This window comes from Sander vitreus, chromosome 1 (assembly GCF_031162955.1).
Source record: "Sander vitreus isolate 19-12246 chromosome 1, sanVit1, whole genome shotgun sequence".
Taxonomy (NCBI): domain Eukaryota; kingdom Metazoa; phylum Chordata; class Actinopteri; order Perciformes; family Percidae; genus Sander; species Sander vitreus.
Window position 1 is genome coordinate 1,156,819 of NC_135855.1, and position 19,565 is coordinate 1,176,383.

Below are 19,565 nucleotides of genomic sequence, written 5' to 3' on the forward strand. Positions count from 1 at the left end.
ACTGACCTGTACTGATTACAGATCATCTCACAGTGAGCATTCATTCCGCCTGGTCAGCCATCGACCACAAACTCATTCTATTATTCAATTCTACTTTTCTTACAAATCTGTCAACTGTTTCCTCTAGCTTCAACATTTATGTATTGAGTAACTTATTTTATTACTTGTATTTAATATGGAAGCAAAGAGAGGCCGTAAGGATTTGAGTATTATAAGCAACTGAATACCTTATTGTGAAATTTGATCTCTAGTGAATACATAATATATATATATTATATTATATAATATATATATATATTAAGTTTTTAATATTGTTATCTAGAAAATTCCTCTTCGTAATTTGAAGTTTTGCAATTAAAAAAGTGCAGATCTCCACATGGGTTCTCCCCTCCCAAACAAACGAGTTGAATCTGACTCAAATGTCCTGTTGGCTCTGTTAAAACACCACTGTCCTATTTCCAGCCTTGCTGCCCCCCCATGGCCAAGATGATTTATTCCTCTCTGGTAGCATGTCTAACTTTAGTGGATCACAATATATTGGGTAGGGAATTACAGTAATCTGCAGATACTCCAGTTAAAAATGAGTCCACACTTTTCTATGGATGTCAGTTTTTGAGCCACGACAAAGGCCAACATGTGGCCTGCAACAGATGAGGTCAGGCTTGATTTTAGGCTAACCGGCTGCTGGAAATGCCTTTTGTGATTTATTGTTGATCACGTGCTGCCCCTACCGTCCGGTAGGAGGAGTGACGAGTCAGCCGTCAATGATGGTGTAAAAGGTTTTCTCAAAAACAGTAACTTCAAATACCTACTTGGAATTTTATAAGAAGGGAATTCAACCACTGGAATGGTTTGTGAATTAAAACATTTCAATGCTATCCACTCAGTGCTATTTCAATTTCAATTAGGTATTCCTTTCTTTGCTTCCATATATTGAGCTTATAAAGCAGGGCAGAGTACGCAGGTGTGGCTCCTTCTGTTTCTTTCTCTTTTTAACATTTCAAATCATCTTTAGGCCCACAGAAATATTCCCTACGTGCTGTGATTCTGCTGTTCCCCCCACTGGAAGGAACCAACAGCCAACATTTGAAATATAATCAACTGTGATTAATGAATTTAACATCATTTTAAAAACAATCAGTTAAAATTAACTTAACTTCAAATTCATTTTGAGGCTGTTCAGTTGTGTTGTGATCACAGTGCAAGACCCTGAAATGATTTGAACCCTGTGTCAAATACAGTGTTGTCCTGCGGTGGAAAATGCAGTTCCCAAAGAAATCTGCACAATGCATCAAGTCCTGTTAGACAGTCCGTACGGAAGATTTGAAATGCCTAGAACAAATCAGCAAAGAAATACACACTGCTATGTGTCATAATTAAAGAATGCATCATCTATTTCACTTTCTTTGTTTGATTTGTTATTATATTGGCATTTGTAATCTTCCATAGCCTGCTGGGATGCACTTTAACAAATCAAAGTTTATTGTTATTCTTATCATTATTATAATATACTAGTAATGCCTACAGTATAAGAGCGTAGCAGAGCAGGTTGGTGGTTGGAGGTAGGGTTGGGAGGTATCTCAGAGTTGGAGTTTACACGACTTTTGGTCTTTTTTTTTCCACTTATTACATTCCTATAAAATCTGCTTGCATATAAACACACCTCTGATCCTGTTCCATTCATCACTCTGACAACTCCAATATCCACCACCCATTTCAGTTGTCCTCCAGCGTTTCCGTCTTGATGTCATTCCCAATACTGTGCCCCGCCGCATCCACCTGATTGGCTAGGGCTTGGTTGCTGTGATTGACAGCCGCCTTCTCCAAACCGATTGGGTCCTGGGGTTCAGACAGCGCGCTGTGAATGGTGGGCTCGTCCTGGAGGGAGGGCGAGGGGGGAGACCAGGACACGCCTGTCAATCTGGAACCTTCTGCCTGAGGGCCCGCCCCGGACACAAGGGATCGGCCAATTAGAGAAGTGCCCCTCTGTCCAGACAAGCCTCCTCTACCCAGGGCAGAAAACCAGCTGGGGAGCATTGTGGATACCTGAGCGAGAATAGGAGAAATGATTATGTTTATTGTAAATCTGCCCTCATCTCTTCATCTGAGGCCAGAGCTCTTTGATCAATGCAGTAAATAGTCTATATCCACAATATTCCATATCCGGGATTGCTCCAGTGCCACTGGAAATTCCACCAGATGTCATTCTTTTTAGCTGGGTGTCCGTCCCCTTCCTCTTCCTTTGTGTTGGCGTTCTAACCTCCGGCTGATTTGTGAGGACTATGGTTAACTGCTCCTCAGATCTCTGCAGGGTAAATCCAGACAGCTAGCTAGACTATCTGTCCAATCGGAGTTTTCTGTTGCACGACTAAAACTACTTTTTTTTTTAAAGATAATTTTTGGGCATTTTAGGCCTTCATTTCTATAGGACAGCTGAAGACACGAAAGGGGAGAGATGGGTAATGACATGCAGCAAAGGGCCGCAGGTCGGAGTCAATCCTGGGCCCGCTGCGTCGAGGAGTAAACCTCTATATATGGGCGCTGCTCTACCAGGTGAGCTAACCAGGGGCCCTGACTAAAACAACTTTTGAACGTACACCAATGTGTGTGTGTGTGTGTGTGTGTGTGTGTGTGTGTGTGTCTAGTCGGGCTGTACCTGAGTTGGAGAGGACAGGTCAGCTCGACTGAAACCAAAGTGCCTGGCTGAAGCTCTCTTGTCAAATAAGGACACCTCACAACCCTGTGACAGAGCGGCACACAGGTTACACAATAACCAGGTCTGCTGTTACAAAAATAGTGTCATAATGTCTCTAATCATCTATACAAGTAGTGATTCATAATCTTTGAGTCAAATATGTGACTGAATGTAAAAAAAAAAAAAAAACAGGTTACACAAAGAGGAATCAAAACAAAGTAGATTGTGTAATGTTTCATACACTGTTTAACTTTACTGACAGACAAACTTCACTGAGCCCCGTACGTTTCCTGTTCCACACGTGCATACCTCTGAGCTGCTCGGTGCAAAAACATCCTACAACTAATTTACGTGCAGGTTACCTGGTCGGGGAAGTCGTTGCCATCCACCTCGTCGCTGTTGGACTGACCGCCTGGACTCTGAACCTCGATGCCGTGGCTCTCCAAGATGGCTGCTTCTTCAAAAACACAAACCTCATCATAGCATATCGACGTCAAACAACAACAACAACAACAACACACTCAGTCAACAGTGACGCAAAGTAAGAATGAAGGAGTTGCTTTTTTTTTTTTTTTTAAAGCAGAACAACTGCTAGTTGAAATAAGGAAGCATTTCCAACAGTCAAGAATTTCCAGGAATGTGTATTCCTCATTGATGCCCAGGTGTGTGTGAAATTCTACAGCAGTGTTGTGACGAGCAAGCTCAGTGTTGGCTGTGATACAGAGAGCAAGCAACATCCAGTTGGTCAACAAGGACGGGTGCTGAAGAGTAAAAGCTCTTTCGTGTGTGTTTAATGATTTATTTAGAGGCTGACAGCACAGTGGATATATGCTTCTTAAAGGGATAACACACATTGGGTTTGTAAGTATTTTCTTCATGTTACAGCCTTTAGTCATACTAGGATGTATAGTGTGTAACTCTAATAACATTCACTACTGTTAACAAACACACACACACACACACACACACACACACACACACATATATATACACAGAGGTAGACATTACCAATGTTAGCACGCCTCTTGATGTCTTTGCGACGGTTGGCAAACCAGTTGTAGACCTTCAGAGATGTTACCCTCTCCAAATCGGACAGCTTCTTTCCTGTAAAAAACACACACACACACACACACACACACACACACACACATATAGATAGATATTTGCTTTTTTTTCCTGAGACATGAAAGCTTACAATGCAGTTCAACGATTCATTGCAGCTGCTAATTTTATCCAACATATAAGTATTATATGTATATATAAGTAGTGTGTTTGTTATGAAGCGACTCTTCTAGTTACCTTGTTTTTGTTGCAACATGACCAATATGTATGGAACCAAGAGAGTAGTTAATATCTATCTTTCTATCGATATATGAAAATGGCTGGCAATTTGCAGTCTTGATAAGTGGACATAACGTAAAAGCAACACTGGCTGTTAAATCTCAGTATACAAAGTAATGGACATGACAGAGGGAACAACACAGTGTTTTAACTATATCATCATGTATTTCCCCATCAGCCATTACTAAATGGAATATGATTCATAGCCAATTATATATCTAGAAATATCCATGCAGTTGCATTTAAGCCATATGGCTACTTGACATGGACATGTTATTAAAGAGGCCATTGAACAGCCATGTGCAGAACAATAAATGCTCGTCCTCTCAATCAGTAAAAGCTGCTTCTGATTCAAGAGCTAAATAACTACTTTGTAAGTGTGAGCCAAGTTGCTAAAAGTAAAGAGTAAAACTATTTTGTTAACCAAGCAATTACTGTATATATACAATTTATAGTAATGTACTATGGATTATAATTTTAGTCATTCATTCCTGTTATTACCTACCTGGTTTCTGAATGACAGCGTTGCAGGCGGTGGCAATCTCCTCTCTCTTGGCTTCATCGGGGTACTGGTTATCAATGAAGTAGCTGTGTAGACACACACATGTTCACCATGCCATGGTATAATTACAAAGCCATCAAACTCGATTAAATACACTCTGAGCCAGTCCAGACCTCCTCCTCACCCCCCAGACAGCTCACCTCTCCATAACAGCCAGACACTCCTTCCTCCAGGTGAATCTGCTCCCTCGCCGCAGGCGGAAGCCCCCGGGGGCCGAGCCAAATGGAGGCGGGGCTTGGTGCCAGTCCATCACCTCCTCCAGAGCCAATGGGGCGGCTCGCATAGCAAGAGTGGCACCTGAAGTCACAGACACCAGACAGCTTTAATAATAAGAAAGCTTATTTTCATTGATGCAGCACCACTGCATCAGCTGTCATACGGTGCCTTTTATGATCTCTGTCAGAGGAGCAGAACCTTGTTCATGACAACTTCTATATATTTACTATGAATTCAATTCACAATGTGGATAAGAATGTATGGGGGTCGCACACACACACACACACACACACACACACACACACACACACACACACACACACACACACATATATATACATAGGCCTTTATATTTATAATAGCCTATGGCCTACATACACGGTATGGCTATATATTTAGTGTAAAACACTACAAATGTTTGTATGAAAAGAACTATACAAAAATAAAGGCTATATTATATACAGACAAACACACTCTATCTGCGTGGATCGGCTCTTTATCCAAATAAGCTTAACCTCTACCACCTTCCACCCACCTGAATGAATTATTTTCTCCGATTTAGAGACCCGTATGGACGTTTAGCTGTCCCTCAGCTGTCCCTGCAGGCTCTGTTGCTTTTTAAATGATGTATTGTATTAATATAAGTGTTTTCTAAAACAATTTACCTTAATGATTAGAGATGCTGCTTGTAAAAGTTTCCATGCGCGCAGAAATGCCACTGCAGCTGATATCGTCGGATATTTAAGCAGTAAAACTGTAGTTATAAACTGGACAGAGTGAACAGAACTAGACTTTTAGGTTCTGAACTAATCCTAATGAAGTTAAGCAGCTGTTTCTGGAGCGTCTCTCAGACGCTCTTCCAAATGAAGCTGTTTGTCCGACAGAGCTGCACTATATGAGGAAAATATGTAATTGGGATTATTTTGACTGATATTGCGATTGCGATATGATTCACGATGTCTGAAAGCAGCTCTGCTATGTTCACATTTTAGAAAACGTTAATAATATTTTCCTCATTAATTGTGTATTATTTCACCCACCCAATATAATATAATATATATATATATATATATATATATATAATATAGTAATTTGTAAGATCTGACCGGCCCGATCCGTAACGTTAGATTAACCACAGAGCCGTGGATATTATCGCTCTCTCTCTCTCCTCCTCTCGCTCTGCCACACCTCTATGTTTACATGCGGCGGGTGAAAAGTCTTCAGCGAGGAGACATCAGTGTATCCTCGATTTTAACTCCTCGGAGGAGGCTCCTCGATGCTCGATCCTCACTCCTCGATGTGCATTTTAGGAATTGGGACGTCTTTCAACATGGCAAGCTGATTTCCGGGTCACAATCCAGAGGATCGAGGAGCGAGGAGGTACAAATTTAGGAAATGGGAAAGGCCCGGTGTGATGCTTAGAGAGTAGTAGGACAAGTTTCACAGCTGATTGCTAATTCACAAGCACTTTTCTATTTAGCATTTCACCACCTAAAAATAGGTCTCAAATAGAATAATGAAAAGAAATCATTATGTATTGCACATTTACTGTGTGTGTATACTTCATCATGAGGTTGTGAGAACAAAGACACCTGACTTTCATTTATTTTAGAGCATCTAGCCAAATCAAAGTCAAGAGATTCTAATTTCTCTTCTTAAGGGAAGACACAGGATAACTAGACTGTACTGGTTTTTCATACCGTACATTCCACTCTGTTGGTCTAACCACAATGTATTCATTGTTCAATCACAGGAAAACAGTTCTTTAAACAGAACTAAAACAGTCTTTATTTCTGTAACCAGGGAGATCTCAAGATGCCCATAAAAACGTTCCGTGACTTTCTTTTCTGTCTGAAAACCCTTGGATTACAACTTACAGTTTGTCACATCTGCAACGAAATTAAGGAATGTCACTGTCCTATTTCTTGTTGAAATCCCAGCTATGAATACCAATGAGCTGAGGTACAATTTTCCTTTTCTGCACTGATGTATTAGAGCTGTCAATCTGGGAGTCCTACTCAAGGAGACTTTGACAATACGCAATGACAACCTGTTTTAACAGATAACAAGCTCTTGCCATTGTGTTGTAGTAGGGATTGTCCTCCTAACTGAACGGCATGATTTTTGCTCAGCCAACGTTAAGAAACTCCAGGTGTTATTGAAGTATTATTTTTTTTTTTTACTAGTGGAAGAGTTGCAGGAGATGTAAGCGTGATGTTGGTGGGTGGTATTACCAGGGTTGGTTTTCTCCAGCTGGTACCAGCGAAAGAAGGCTCTTTTCTTCTGCTCGCTGAGGTCTGATCCCTGCTGTAGGAGCCAGTGGGAGATCCGACTCTGACTGATCCCTGAAGGAAGAGGAACAGAGCGAGATCTGTACCGTCAGTAGGCTGGACACTTGCTGGCATGTCAACCCTTTCTGGTGGTTAGTCGATACTCACCTGTTACCTGAGCGACCACAGCCTGGGAGATCCGCCTGTTCGCCAGGAAGGACTTAATCTCTTCTTTGATCATAGCACTGTCCCTCCTACAAGCAAAGAGGGGATTCTACTGTTTAACACAAAGTACAATAACTGTTTACATCTCTCAACAGTCTCACATTTCACATATGGCACAAAGTAACAGGCACTATACTTAAACCAGCTGTAACTCTGCAATCTACATATAAATTACTGCCAGCCGCTTGAATATGTGCAGGAATCAGAGGCCAGATCCTGCTGCTGTAATACTCACTGCTTTCTGGTTTCATTTCATCTTCACGCAATCTCAAATCAAAACCAATCTGATTGCCGCTGTCTGACTGCAGACTTCAGATGAGCAGCACTAGTGAGTGTGTGTGTGTGTGTGTGTGTGTGTGTGTGTGTGTGTGTGTGTGTGTGTGTGTGTGTGTGTGTGCGCGTGCGTGCTTGCATGTAGGCATAAATCCTTGTATCATATTCAGTGTGAGCTACAGGCAGGCTTGTCGACCATCAGACCCTCTGTATTAACACCTGCTCTCTGGTGCAGCGATCTACTGAATATGTTGGGTTCTTCATAAATCATATAAATCGCAATTATGTAAATTATAATTCAGAGTACTAATTATTGTCATGGTTGTAGCAAACCGTACAGAATATACTTGTTATCTGACAGCTCTAAGTCCAGTTGGTCGTGTTAGTGACTTTACTTTATACGTATCAACTGCAGTATATAAGACAAGATATTAGTCCATTTTAACCACCATTTCTAAACCTTACATTGTGATTAATACATGTTGAATGATTTCTTAAGTATTTTAATGGTCTCGTCAAAGTACACGTAAGACATTTCCCCCACTGGCGACAGAAAATAGTAACTTTGTCAGCCTTCTACTGAGTTGGCACACTGAAAAAGAGAATAGACCCTATTTTTATATTATTTTTGGGGCATTTTTAGGCCTTTATTGACAGGACAGCTGAAAGGGGAGAGAGGGGGGGGAATGACATGCAGCAAAGGGCCGCAGGTCAGAGTGAAACCTGGGCCCGCTGCGTCGAGGAGTAAACCTCTATATATGGGCGCTGCCCTACCAACTGAGCTATCTGGACGCCCTGACCCTTTTCTTTAAACACATATCATCATCAGTCCTTTAATCTGTCGTGAGAACATTGTGACCCTCAGACATGTCATAACAGGGTAAACAAACAATGCTGCAGTTAATACAATTATGAGATGGTTTGTTTGATTTTGGTTTACCAATTCACAATTATTATTATTATTATTATTATTATTGTTATTAAAAAGTGACAAAAAGGTAGCACATCTCAGGTTCCCAAGTTAAGAAGGACAAAATACTGTCATTGCACTTAGCATTATTATTATTATTTAGATACATACATTTAGATACTATGTTTACTTTGCTATGATACTGTAAATGTATGATGTCTGTGAAAAGTGTACATTATTGTGAATCCACGTCTTCCTTCATTTAGTAATTCACGTTTTTCTGACGGGGGTGCTAAATTAAGCATTAGGCGCATGTTTAAATTGGTAAACCTTTTATATCTAGCACTCTCAAAGCACTCTCAAAGCTGACACTACTCTGTGTTCACATTGGCATCATTAGCATCACATAATAGCAAATGTTACAGCCAATGATAGAGACAGTTTAAATAAAGTGTGTTTAACCTTGTTTAATACTGTCAGCAACAAGCTTATTGGAAGTCTAAGGAAATGAAAATACATGAGGCATGGAGTTTGCCAACTAGTTAAAACATGTTTATGCACTAAAGAAATGCACTGGGCAGGGCATTTTACAGTGGAAATGAAATCAACTTGTCATTACCGTATAGGTTGATACCGATATGTCTGCAATGAGCGAGTAACGGCCAAAATATTGGCCTGGCGATTTAATCTACTCTGAGCTGGTCTGGCCTGGTAATTCCTGGCCTCGTCAGTACTGGTCCAACCTAGTCTAAGTTAAGACAGGTCTAGTCTGGTCTTACCTCATCAAGTCTTCCACCTTGTCATCAACATCTAAGTCCTCTTCGCTGGTCTCGAACCCGTAGCCTGGCGCCGTGACACTGCCACTCACAACACCAAGAGGAAACCGGGGAGGTGACAGCTTCCCGTTGGTGACAGCAATTAGGCCGTTCTGGACTACCGCTGCCATGGTGACAGGCGATGCTACTGGAATCGGTAGAAGCGGGGAGGCGGTGTCAAAGTTGTTATTAGGTGACGGTGAGAGTCGGTTGTTAGGGAAACTTGTCTGAGTGGCGGTGGAAGTCATGGAAGAAGAGGCGACGACAGCGTTGGAAGAAGACAAGGAAGACGAGGGAGGCATGTAGGGAGGCTTAAGGGTCAACGTGTGTCCATGTTGGCGGTCCAGGTGGTCCAGGGTGTCCAGGGCATGGAGGACCTCCACCTGTGTGATACCTGTCCTCCGTAGCCTCTGGAGGAGGTCAATCTGCTCGATGGTGAAACGAGGCTCCTCACACTGCTGGAACATCCTGGAGGAGATCATTACAATACCATTAATGGCAGAAGAAAAGGAACCCCCTAGATTTACTTTCAACTTTGTTAGTACAGTATTTTTGTGCAAACAGAAACAATTCTATACATGTAGAACATTTTACTGTCTCTAACCTTTACTTTTATGCAACTAGAAAAATCATAAAAATGGAGCGTTGTTCTAATGCACGGAAAATAAAGTATTTAAAGAGTACTCTGTAGAGTTTTTGACCACTATTAGCGCTGTGGAGAGGAGCGTTCTCGTATGCAGGCGGCCGCTGTCTTGGGAGCTACTGTCTTTCTAAACTATCTTTTTAATAAACTGTAAACTGTCTGTACACTTACAAAGTTCTCAATGCTTCGGTTAACATTTAGGGACCCTCATTATGCTACAGTTGAAGTGTGGTGATATCTTGAGCCTTTTTAGTGGTATAAATAGTGATTAGTTTTTACTTTCCCTGTGCCCCGAATACTAGCATTGTAAGCTAATCAGCGGTCCGCGCTAGCTTCTTTCAAGCTACAAACACATTTGATTAGCATGAAAACATGTCCCAGAGAGACAGAGTGGGTACACATCTGTTAATAACCCATCCTTAAGATGATTAAAGGTAAGACGGAGGCTCACTGACATACATAATATATTTCAGCATTTTGTTAATCGCTAAAAATATAAGCAGGAGAATGTTATCATTGCAAAGTGTTCAAGCTAATGTCTTGTGTTTATTCCACAAGATTTATGGATCAGCTGTTGGATTTATAATTATTATAATTATTAGACTATTTTCAAATGTCACTTACCCTGCTGTGCATGAACATAGCTGTTCCTCAATTTGTGTGTTTCCCATTTGAATGGTCAGCGTATGAGGCGGCTCACATTATTGCATGACCTATAGCTAGGTTTAGCTTCAAATTTGATGAAATTATTCTCTCATCGGTTGCATATTATGTCGTGGATATATCCCTCGAATGCATACTGCAGTCCCTTTTGTCTTGCTCTCTCAGATATTTCACCTGTTCGCCAAAAATTATTAATTATCTCCTTGGGAATGTCTGACACCGGTGCATACATAGTGTAATAGACGTGCCAGGCACGAAAGCTTGTCAGGCGTAGCAACAGTAACTAAGGAGGGCGGGGCTTAGCGAAGGGTGAATTGTAGTTGAGAACGTCAGTTATAACGGCCCACGTATTAAAAAATTGTCGGATTTAAATCGGGCTCGGGCTCATAATTCCAGTTAATGTGTCGGGCTGGGCCGGGCTCGGACGCAACGTGCACGGGCTCGGGTAGGGTCGGGGTGGATTTTTTTGGGTCCGATCTAAGTTCTGTGTGATTCACCTCTTGCCATTGGTTTTCCAGTTGATTGCAGTTGGTGGCAGTAACACCCAAAAGGAGTGTAGCAATGCACCAACAAAGACAGTGAAAAAAAACTGTGAACTATCCTGTGATAACATGGATGTAAACAATGCACAGTTTAAAATATTTGAGAGAAAAAAACAGCTTTGGAAGAAAATCAATAGTCAACGTCATAGGCACAAACAATATATGTCAATGAGAACATAATTCAGTCCTGGTTGATCTGTCGACACCCCTGGTTACCATGGTAACTGTAAGTGAGTTTTGACAATTGACTCTCCACCTGACTGTCCCTGGTCTCCCTGAGACTCTCCACCTGACTGTCCCTGGTCTCCCTGAGACTCTCCACCTGACTGTCCCTGGTCTCCCTGAGACTCTCCACCTGACTGTCCCTGGTCTCCCTGAGACTCTACACCTGACTGTCCCTGGTCTCCCTGAGACTCTCCATCTGACTGTCCCTAGTCTCCCTGAGACTCTACACCTGACTGTCCCTGGTCTCCCTGAGACTCTCCACCTGACTGTCCCTGGTCTCCCTGAGACGCTCCACCTGACGGTCCCTGGTCTCCCTGAGACTCTACACCTGACTGTCCCTGGTCTCCCTGAGACTTTACACCTGACGGTCCCTGGTCTCCCTGAGACTCTACACCTGACTGTCCCTGGTCTCCCTGAGACTCTCCACCTGACTGTCCTGGTCTCCCTGAGACTCTACACCTGACAGTCCCTGGTCTCCCTGAGGCGCTCCACCTGACTGTCCCTGGTCTCCCTGAGACTCTCCATCTGACTGTCCCTGGTCTCCCTGAGACTCTACACCTGACTGTCCCTGGTCTCCCTGAGACTTTACACCTGAATGTCCCTGGTCTCCCTGAGACTCTCCACCTGACTCTCCCTGGTCTCCCTGAGACTCTCCACCTGACTGTCCCTGGTCTCCCTGAGACTCTACACCTGACAGTCCCTGGTCTCCCTGAGACGCTCCACCTGACTGTCCCTGGTCTCCCTGAGACTCTCCATCTGACTGTCCCTGGTCTCCCTGAGACTCTCCACCTGACTGTCCCTGGTCTCCCTGAGACGCTCCACCTGACTGTCCCTGGTCTCCCTGAGACTCTACACCTGACAGTCCCTGGTCTCCCCTGAGACGCTCCACCTGACTGTCCCTGGTCTCCCTGAGACTCTCCATCTGACTGTCCCTGGTCTCCCTGAGACTCTACACCTGACTGTCCCTGGTCTCCCTGAGACTTTACACCTGACGGTCCCTGGTCTCCTGAGACTCTACACCTGACTGTCCCTGGTCTCCCTGTTCCTCAGTTCTTTCTGTCTCCTTTGCCTGTGACATAGTGGCGTTAGTATTTCCATAAGCACCCATTCTTATAAAGATGTTACCAAATTGTCTTGATATGAGGACTTAATGTACTTACTTGGCGTTTTGTGTAGGCCTACTGAAAAAGGATATTATGTCTGTTTTTCTTTTCTCTGTCATTTTTAACAACAACACAAATCTTTAACGTCAGATGTCTAAATATGAGTTTGTTTCATAGGTTCACCACGCGGTCATATTATAATTATAAAATGATCTTGCGTCCTCCACATAAATATTAGGTTTCTTCTGGGACAGAGGATATATATTTAACTGATCAGCCATTTAACTTCATATTCAGCAAAACACAACTCTAGATCTTCAATATTAACCCTAATATCAGTTCACACACATAACGTTAGGCTTATCGCCGTGGTAACGTTAGTTGTAGTGGGTGCATTTCTATCCAACAAGCTATAAGCTAGGTAACGTTACATTATATCACACTAACATAGCGAACATTTTATCATGACTAATTCATTAATTACTCAGCATCATTTCTATTTGAGAAAAGAAGAACTTCATCCGATGTTTAATGTGAATAAAACAGCCTTGGACCGCCTACTTACTACACTCCTGTCACTACCTGATGGGACTGGGAGTCTATTGCAGATCCTACAGCATGCAGTGGACTAAACCACTGTGAGGCAAGGGAGGGGGGACTCAAAATGTTTCTAAACTTAAAAAGCATTTTTGGGGGTTTGTATTGTTTTACTACTTACACAGATATTTTAAGTATACATCATTATGTTATTTACAATACACAGCATTGTTTTAATGATATTTCTAGGAGGGGACAACCCTTAGATGGGGGGGGGGGGGCCTGACCCCCCCGACCCCCCTGGGATTTCCGCCCTTACCACAGCACCGATTTTGTGTCATTTCTAAAAAAGATATGGCATCATAAAAGTCGCTGAACTGAACTCACGTATCGACCACTGAAAGGATTCATTCAAAAAGGGGACTAACGAAGACAGTAAACAATATTGTCCAACATGGTAATACTAAACTCATGCTCGAAAGTTGTCTTCTGCATTGCGTAATTGCGGGCATGCATGCATGCACTGGCTTTTATTTTCCACATCACGTTCTATACATGCATTGTTTTCTGTGAATCCCTCGTGCACTGGGTGCACAATTTAAACCCACGCCGTAAAGAGGGCCTGACCAGTGGCAAATGAAAGTCATTTACACTGCGGAAAGGAAATTAACTAATGCAAATACATTAAGTGACTACTGCAAAAAAATACTGGTAATGAATAGTGTCAGAAATGGAAGCTGATGTAACGGAACTCTACATGTTCTACTTCTGATTAATTGATACATTATTACCCATTAGTGACCTTTCTCTACCCACTGAGCTTCACATCCCCAAAATGGAAGACCAGTCACATCCATTTGCTTCATGCCTGCCGATTTACAGCGCGCGCACACACACACACACACACACACACACACACACACACACACACACACACACACACTGTAAGACATCAGAGCTCAGCAGCTGCTATCCAGATATGAAATGCATTCCTCCAGATTAAATAAGGCTTTCATCATAGTGGATACATGTTTAGCCCCATTAATCATGATATAATGTTACCCAAATGATGTAATGTGTGGTATGTTTTCAAATCAAAAACGTGCTCACTTTATTGTAGCTTTAACAACAACAAAAAAGTTGTTTCCCATCAATATTGGTTTGATATGCCATGTTCTTTTAAATGTGCACTGATCTTATATCATTTCTAAAAAAGAAATGTCGTAAAAATAGTCACTGAACTGTATTGAGCGAGCAAGAGAGGATAGAGAGATAAACGAAAAATGAGATAACACATCTGCCATGATGCTTTTCTTTCTAATCCCGAGAAGAAAAACAGGCACAGCAGAGAATCAAAGTCAGCAGACATGTCAACACTTATATAGCAAAGGAGGGTGAGGGTGTGTGTGTGTGTGTGTGTGTGTGTGTGTGTGTGTGTGTGTGTGTGTGTGTGTGTGTGTGTGTGTGTGTGTGTGTGTGTATATGACTTGGGAAAAATGCCAAATAAATTGTACATCTCAGACAGCCAAGCTCCATACTTTGTTTCACTGCAGCAGAAGATGAGTCACGCTGCATAAAGTCAGCTGATACATACGATCCATACAGGACTGCAAAATGATCATCTCAACTATTATGTTTTCATTTTCATAATAACTTGAGTTTCCCTTTTTTTGTTTCAAATTAACAATGAAATGATTTTACTTACTCCTGCATTACTGTTATTGCAGCTCTTTACAAAACTGATATAATTAACACATTATATAGCATCCTTCCTTGTATTACGCTTTCCAACCAAACTATCTGTGGTTTAGACAACCAAACAAAGTGGAGCATGCAAGAAAACTAAACACATAAGAATACTACTTAATTGAAAAGTGACAAATATGTCGTCGATTTTTATCACTGTGCAAATATTCATAAATATCAGCTTTTATGCCTTTCTCCAAATAGCCGGCGAGCTGCTCAGAGAGATGAGAGGAAATAAGAAGAAAAAAGAGATGGGGAATGGAATGGCTAGATGCAAACCAGATGCAATCTAAAGACAATTTTAGAATGATCAAAGGAAACAGGAAGTATCTAAGTGCCATTTGAATGGTCCGCATACAACCAGTGACAGCCTTGCAAAACATGCACTGAAGTTGTGCAGTGAAGAGCAAGAATTGCTAACAAAACTGGCTTTAACTTTACAGACACCTGGCCTCTACTCCAACATCTCCTAACATGTACAGCGGGAGCTGGAATATTGTGGATTATATTCTGTAGATTTAAAATCAATCCAAGTTTGTAAACTAAGATGAACACAAACAGTGGAGGATTAACAAAACACCAAGAAAATGTGACTTTCAACAAACAACCTTTTTTTTACTTGTACACCTATGAGTGCATGAGCAAGTGACAGCTGACCAAATGTTTGGACAGATTTTAATAAATGATTAACGCCGAAAACACACCAGGCAGAGGCAAAGTGCCACTCGCTGCAAAAATTACATATTTCTTCGACCAGGAGGAGTGCTTACAGGGCTCCAGACTAACTTTTTGCCTTGGTCGCACTAGTGCATCCAACTTTTCCTCGCGTCGACATTAACGCCATAATTTCAAGGTCACCTTTTTATCACGCTCCATATACATTCATATGTATATTGTGTCAATTATTTTAAACAAGAATAAGGAGTTGGTACATTTTTTTTTTTTTATTTGAAGCACAATTATACTGTACTCAAAGTCTTATAGCGGGTCCCCCCTCTCTGTCAAATGCCCCTCAGACACAACACCTGTAATCTGGCCTTCTTCCCCTTTGGCCTTGGCTAAACCAGCTCGCCACACTCCCTAGCATCAACATTCTCCAAACTGGGCCCCTCCACACTGATTCTTATCAGATCTTCCACTAGTCCAAGACTAAAAATCATATCTCTGTATTTTTCGGCTGAATGGCGATACACAATATATATCTCTATCTCTAATATATATGTTTTACAAAGTGGGCTAAATGGTCAGTTTTAAGTCAGAGCCAATGTTCACAACCTCTTTTATTAAAACAGATGTGATTAAAATAAAATGCAAAGACAGGGTTTCCTTCCCAATTTGAAAATATACAGCTGCAACACATGTAAATTATCTGAAATAAATAGCCTGGGATATATTTAAAAAGAATATATATCTCTGAGAAAGCTCCTTCAATTGTTTTCAACAACAATAACAGACCCGGATAGCCCAGTAGCTCATATAGGGAGAGAGGGGGAGTACGATGGACTGAAGCGTATGCTAGCTACTCACAGAGTGACGGCTGACTCATTATGAATGGGTCCAGAACGGCTCGAATGCGCTTTGGCGGGTCAGCGGCGTTACACGTGTCTTGTGTATGAAATGTCTGTATTGTCCCTGGCTGCGCTGCATTTTTATGAACTATGATAATGTGGCCATGGGTCACATCTCTCGCCCAGGTCCAGCAGGCTTCCAGGATTGCTCCATTGCCGCCGGAAATTCCGCCGGATGTCCCTCATTTCTGCCGGATGTCCGTCCCCTTCCTCTTCCTTTGCGTTGGCGTTCTAACCTCTGGTGGATTTGTGAGGACTATGGTTAACTGCTCCTCAGATCTCTGCAGGGTAAATCCAGACAGCTAGCTAGACTATCTGTCCTGAGTTTTCTCTCGCACGACTTAAACAACCTTTAAATGTACACATGTTCCACCCAAACATGTTCCAGATATGATGTAGTCGCCGTCGGCGGACCGTATTAAACAGAAAATATTTAGGTGAATCATTGGTAGGAGGAGTTACTGCTGCCGGATAAAATTGATAAAATCAATTGGTGCCAGCCTTCTCTGCCCTACCACCTGTCTATGTCTACAATAAACCACAACTCAAGAGGACTCTTCCGGTGTCTCATTGTGCCTGTCTGCACATTAATAGTGTTAAAAATCATAGTACCGGGTAATCAGCACCCCTCGTACAGTCCTGAATAGCAAATACTTCACACAAAGAGTTTAGGATTTATAGGACTGACTGCAAACCAGTATAATACTGTAAAATAATATAGTGTGTTACAGCATGTGTGACTATGTGAGGCTGGGACATGTGTGCAAGTACACTAGGGATAGACGGACTAGTAATCAAATAGTGCTGACTGGCACTGCTCAACTCCTTCAGAGATCTGTGCTAAGCAGCAACAGTAGGAAGTATAGGAGTGTGGGCACACGTGGAAATACACATATACACACACACAAACACTGCAGTCACAACCAGGGTAATACTTTAACAGTTTGACTCAAATCATGAGGTGTCATTGAGCAAGACACTGAACACGTACCAGCTCCAGGTGCTGCTCTGTAGCTGAACTTGACCTGAACTCTGACCTCCCCCTGGAGCAGAGAACTCTCAACAGAATCCCAGATTACATTGTCACATCAAGAAACTCTCAAATTGTCTCTAGCTAGAGGCTCTGCATCGCCATCAGGTTCACTCCTCACACCTCTCAGACAAACTTTACACCATGCAAAAACAGGATCTCACGAAGTGTTTGTCCAAAATCATTTCGTGTATACTTGAACGATTACTTCTAAAAAAAGAAGAGTTAACGATAAACTGTACTTCTATTCCTGAACCCAGTGACCTGACCTAAGAGCCTGACCAGACGTGGCATAACGTTGAACTGCATCCTGGTTGTAGACATGTGCCAGGAGCACATAGACAAGTCATTTAATTACAGTAGGCAACTTTTTAACTGGCCTCGAAACCCCGAAATGTACCCAAAAACAGAACAGCAGACTCATGTGGCCGCAGACTCCATTGTAGTAGTCCCAAATGTCAAGGTAGCCCCAATGCCGAGTGTTTGCTTTAAATGATCGACTTTCACGCCGAATCACATCAGGAAAAAAACGTGTTTTAATTTTGTCCTGCTTCTAGGAAACTTAGCATGCCCGATAGAGGTTGTCTTAAAACGTTTTATGGATAATGAAGGATAACTCCTCAATTCGGCATATAGAGCATAAACTAATCCATTCTACGCGCAACAAAATTGGACATTGCATTGCTTGTTCGCCTGTTGTTGCACCGTAATAATCACACTCTACTTAAATACACTGCATCGCGGTAGCGAGCATTGTAGTCCAACTGTAAAAGTTGACATTGTGTTTGATTAACTGTTTCTTGGTGAACTATGTGCACGCCGAATTACAAACTGACTCTTTATTATTCAGATAAGACCGTGTAAACCAGTTTAGGCAGTGTTGACATTAACCGCCAAGTAAAACGCCGCAGCACAGTCGGATTTTTAAGGAGTTTTCAGTTATCACCATACAGAGAAAAGGTAATGTATCGGGCTAGCAGGACCGTTTTAATACTGCAGTAGTTGGAGCTGCGGGACTTAACTTACCTTAATATTCCAGTCTAAGAGCCTCCACAGATGTTAATTTTACCATATATCCTTTGCCTTGGGGCGCCGGGACATACGGACACTGACAGTTTTCCCAAAATGTCTTCTCTGTTTCTAATTGGGTTTCAATCCACCGTCAAACAGATTCGCCTTTTGTCCGGCAGACAGGCGCCATGTTGACACAATGACGCAAGGACCGACGGGAGTCGCAGTTTACGGAATTTACTGTACACACAGAGATGCCAGTTTATTAGGTACACCTGGCTACAACTGAAATTCAGTACAGTATCAGCTTGTGTTGACAGTGCCAGAGAAGTATTGATTTAACTCTATGGACAATAGGGAAGTTGCACTGTAGGTTGTTTCTTATATGTTAATGACACTATGTTTTACGTTCTTTAAACAGAGGAGCATGTTCAGTGGCTGACTTCTGTCACTGTCATGCTCAACAGACAGGTTGAGGAGGTCCTTTGTCGCCAGGGCCATCCAGCTCTTCAATACTACACAAAGGGGAAGGGGAGAAATGGACTTTTCAGCATGAGCCTGTCTCTCTCAGCCCCTACTATTATATCACTTTGTCTGCTGTACACCTGACTGTGTATATTTTATATTAGCCCTCCTAAACAATCTGGACTGGCCATAACATCTACATCTTATCACGTATTCCCTGTTATATATTGTTCTTAACGTATATATAATTTATTTGTCAAGCAATTCTAATTCAATTATGTTTACATTCTTGTCTTTTCATAGTCATAGTTAATATTTAATAATAAGCTATTGCACTGTTCAATCCCTGCACTGTTCTCTTTTGCACTACCACCATTGCACACAGTCTACCTTAGCACATTTAACTCTTTACATTTCTGTGAGTGATTTTTATAACTTATGGTTGTCTAAGCTACTGGATGCCTAAAATTTCCCTCAGGATGAATAAAGTATCTATCTATCTATTTATCTATGTTACTAAGTTTGCTTTTGTCTCAGGGCGGTTATAATATACAGCTTCAGATCCAACTTTCCAACAATTGTTTACCTTTTTCACAATCAATGAAACAATTCCTTTTTCTTTTTTTATGTTACATGTATTAGTGTGAACATTTAGGTGACTCTTAAAACACACACACACACACACACACACACACACACACACACACACACACACACACACAGAG

The 19,565-nt window shown here is 41.9% G+C and overlaps 1 protein-coding gene across 3 annotated transcripts; it reads right to left on the reverse strand.

The window, feature by feature from the left end:
• Nucleotides 1–305: 305 nt before the first annotated feature.
• LOC144530959 (homeobox-containing protein 1-like) lies at nt 306–18,570 on the reverse strand. Of its 3 annotated transcripts, none has more exons than XM_078272827.1 (10): nt 18,391–18,570; nt 9,272–9,775; nt 7,253–7,338; nt 7,049–7,159; nt 4,739–4,895; nt 4,542–4,624; nt 3,704–3,799; nt 3,058–3,146; nt 2,657–2,740; nt 306–2,046 (listed from the first exon to the last, which is right to left on the reverse strand). In XM_078272827.1, exons 2-10 carry the CDS (start codon nt 9,772–9,774, stop codon nt 1,717–1,719), a joined length of 1,539 nt encoding a protein of 512 aa, XP_078128953.1. In that variant the 5' UTR covers nt 9,775; nt 18,391–18,570; the 3' UTR covers nt 306–1,716. The 3 variants fall into 3 exon arrangements, with proteins under 3 accessions (XP_078128953.1, XP_078128123.1, XP_078127329.1); XM_078271997.1 differs by having other exon boundaries at nt 3,058–3,149; XM_078271203.1 differs by having other exon boundaries at nt 3,058–3,152.
• Nucleotides 18,571–19,565: the final 995 nt, after the last annotated feature.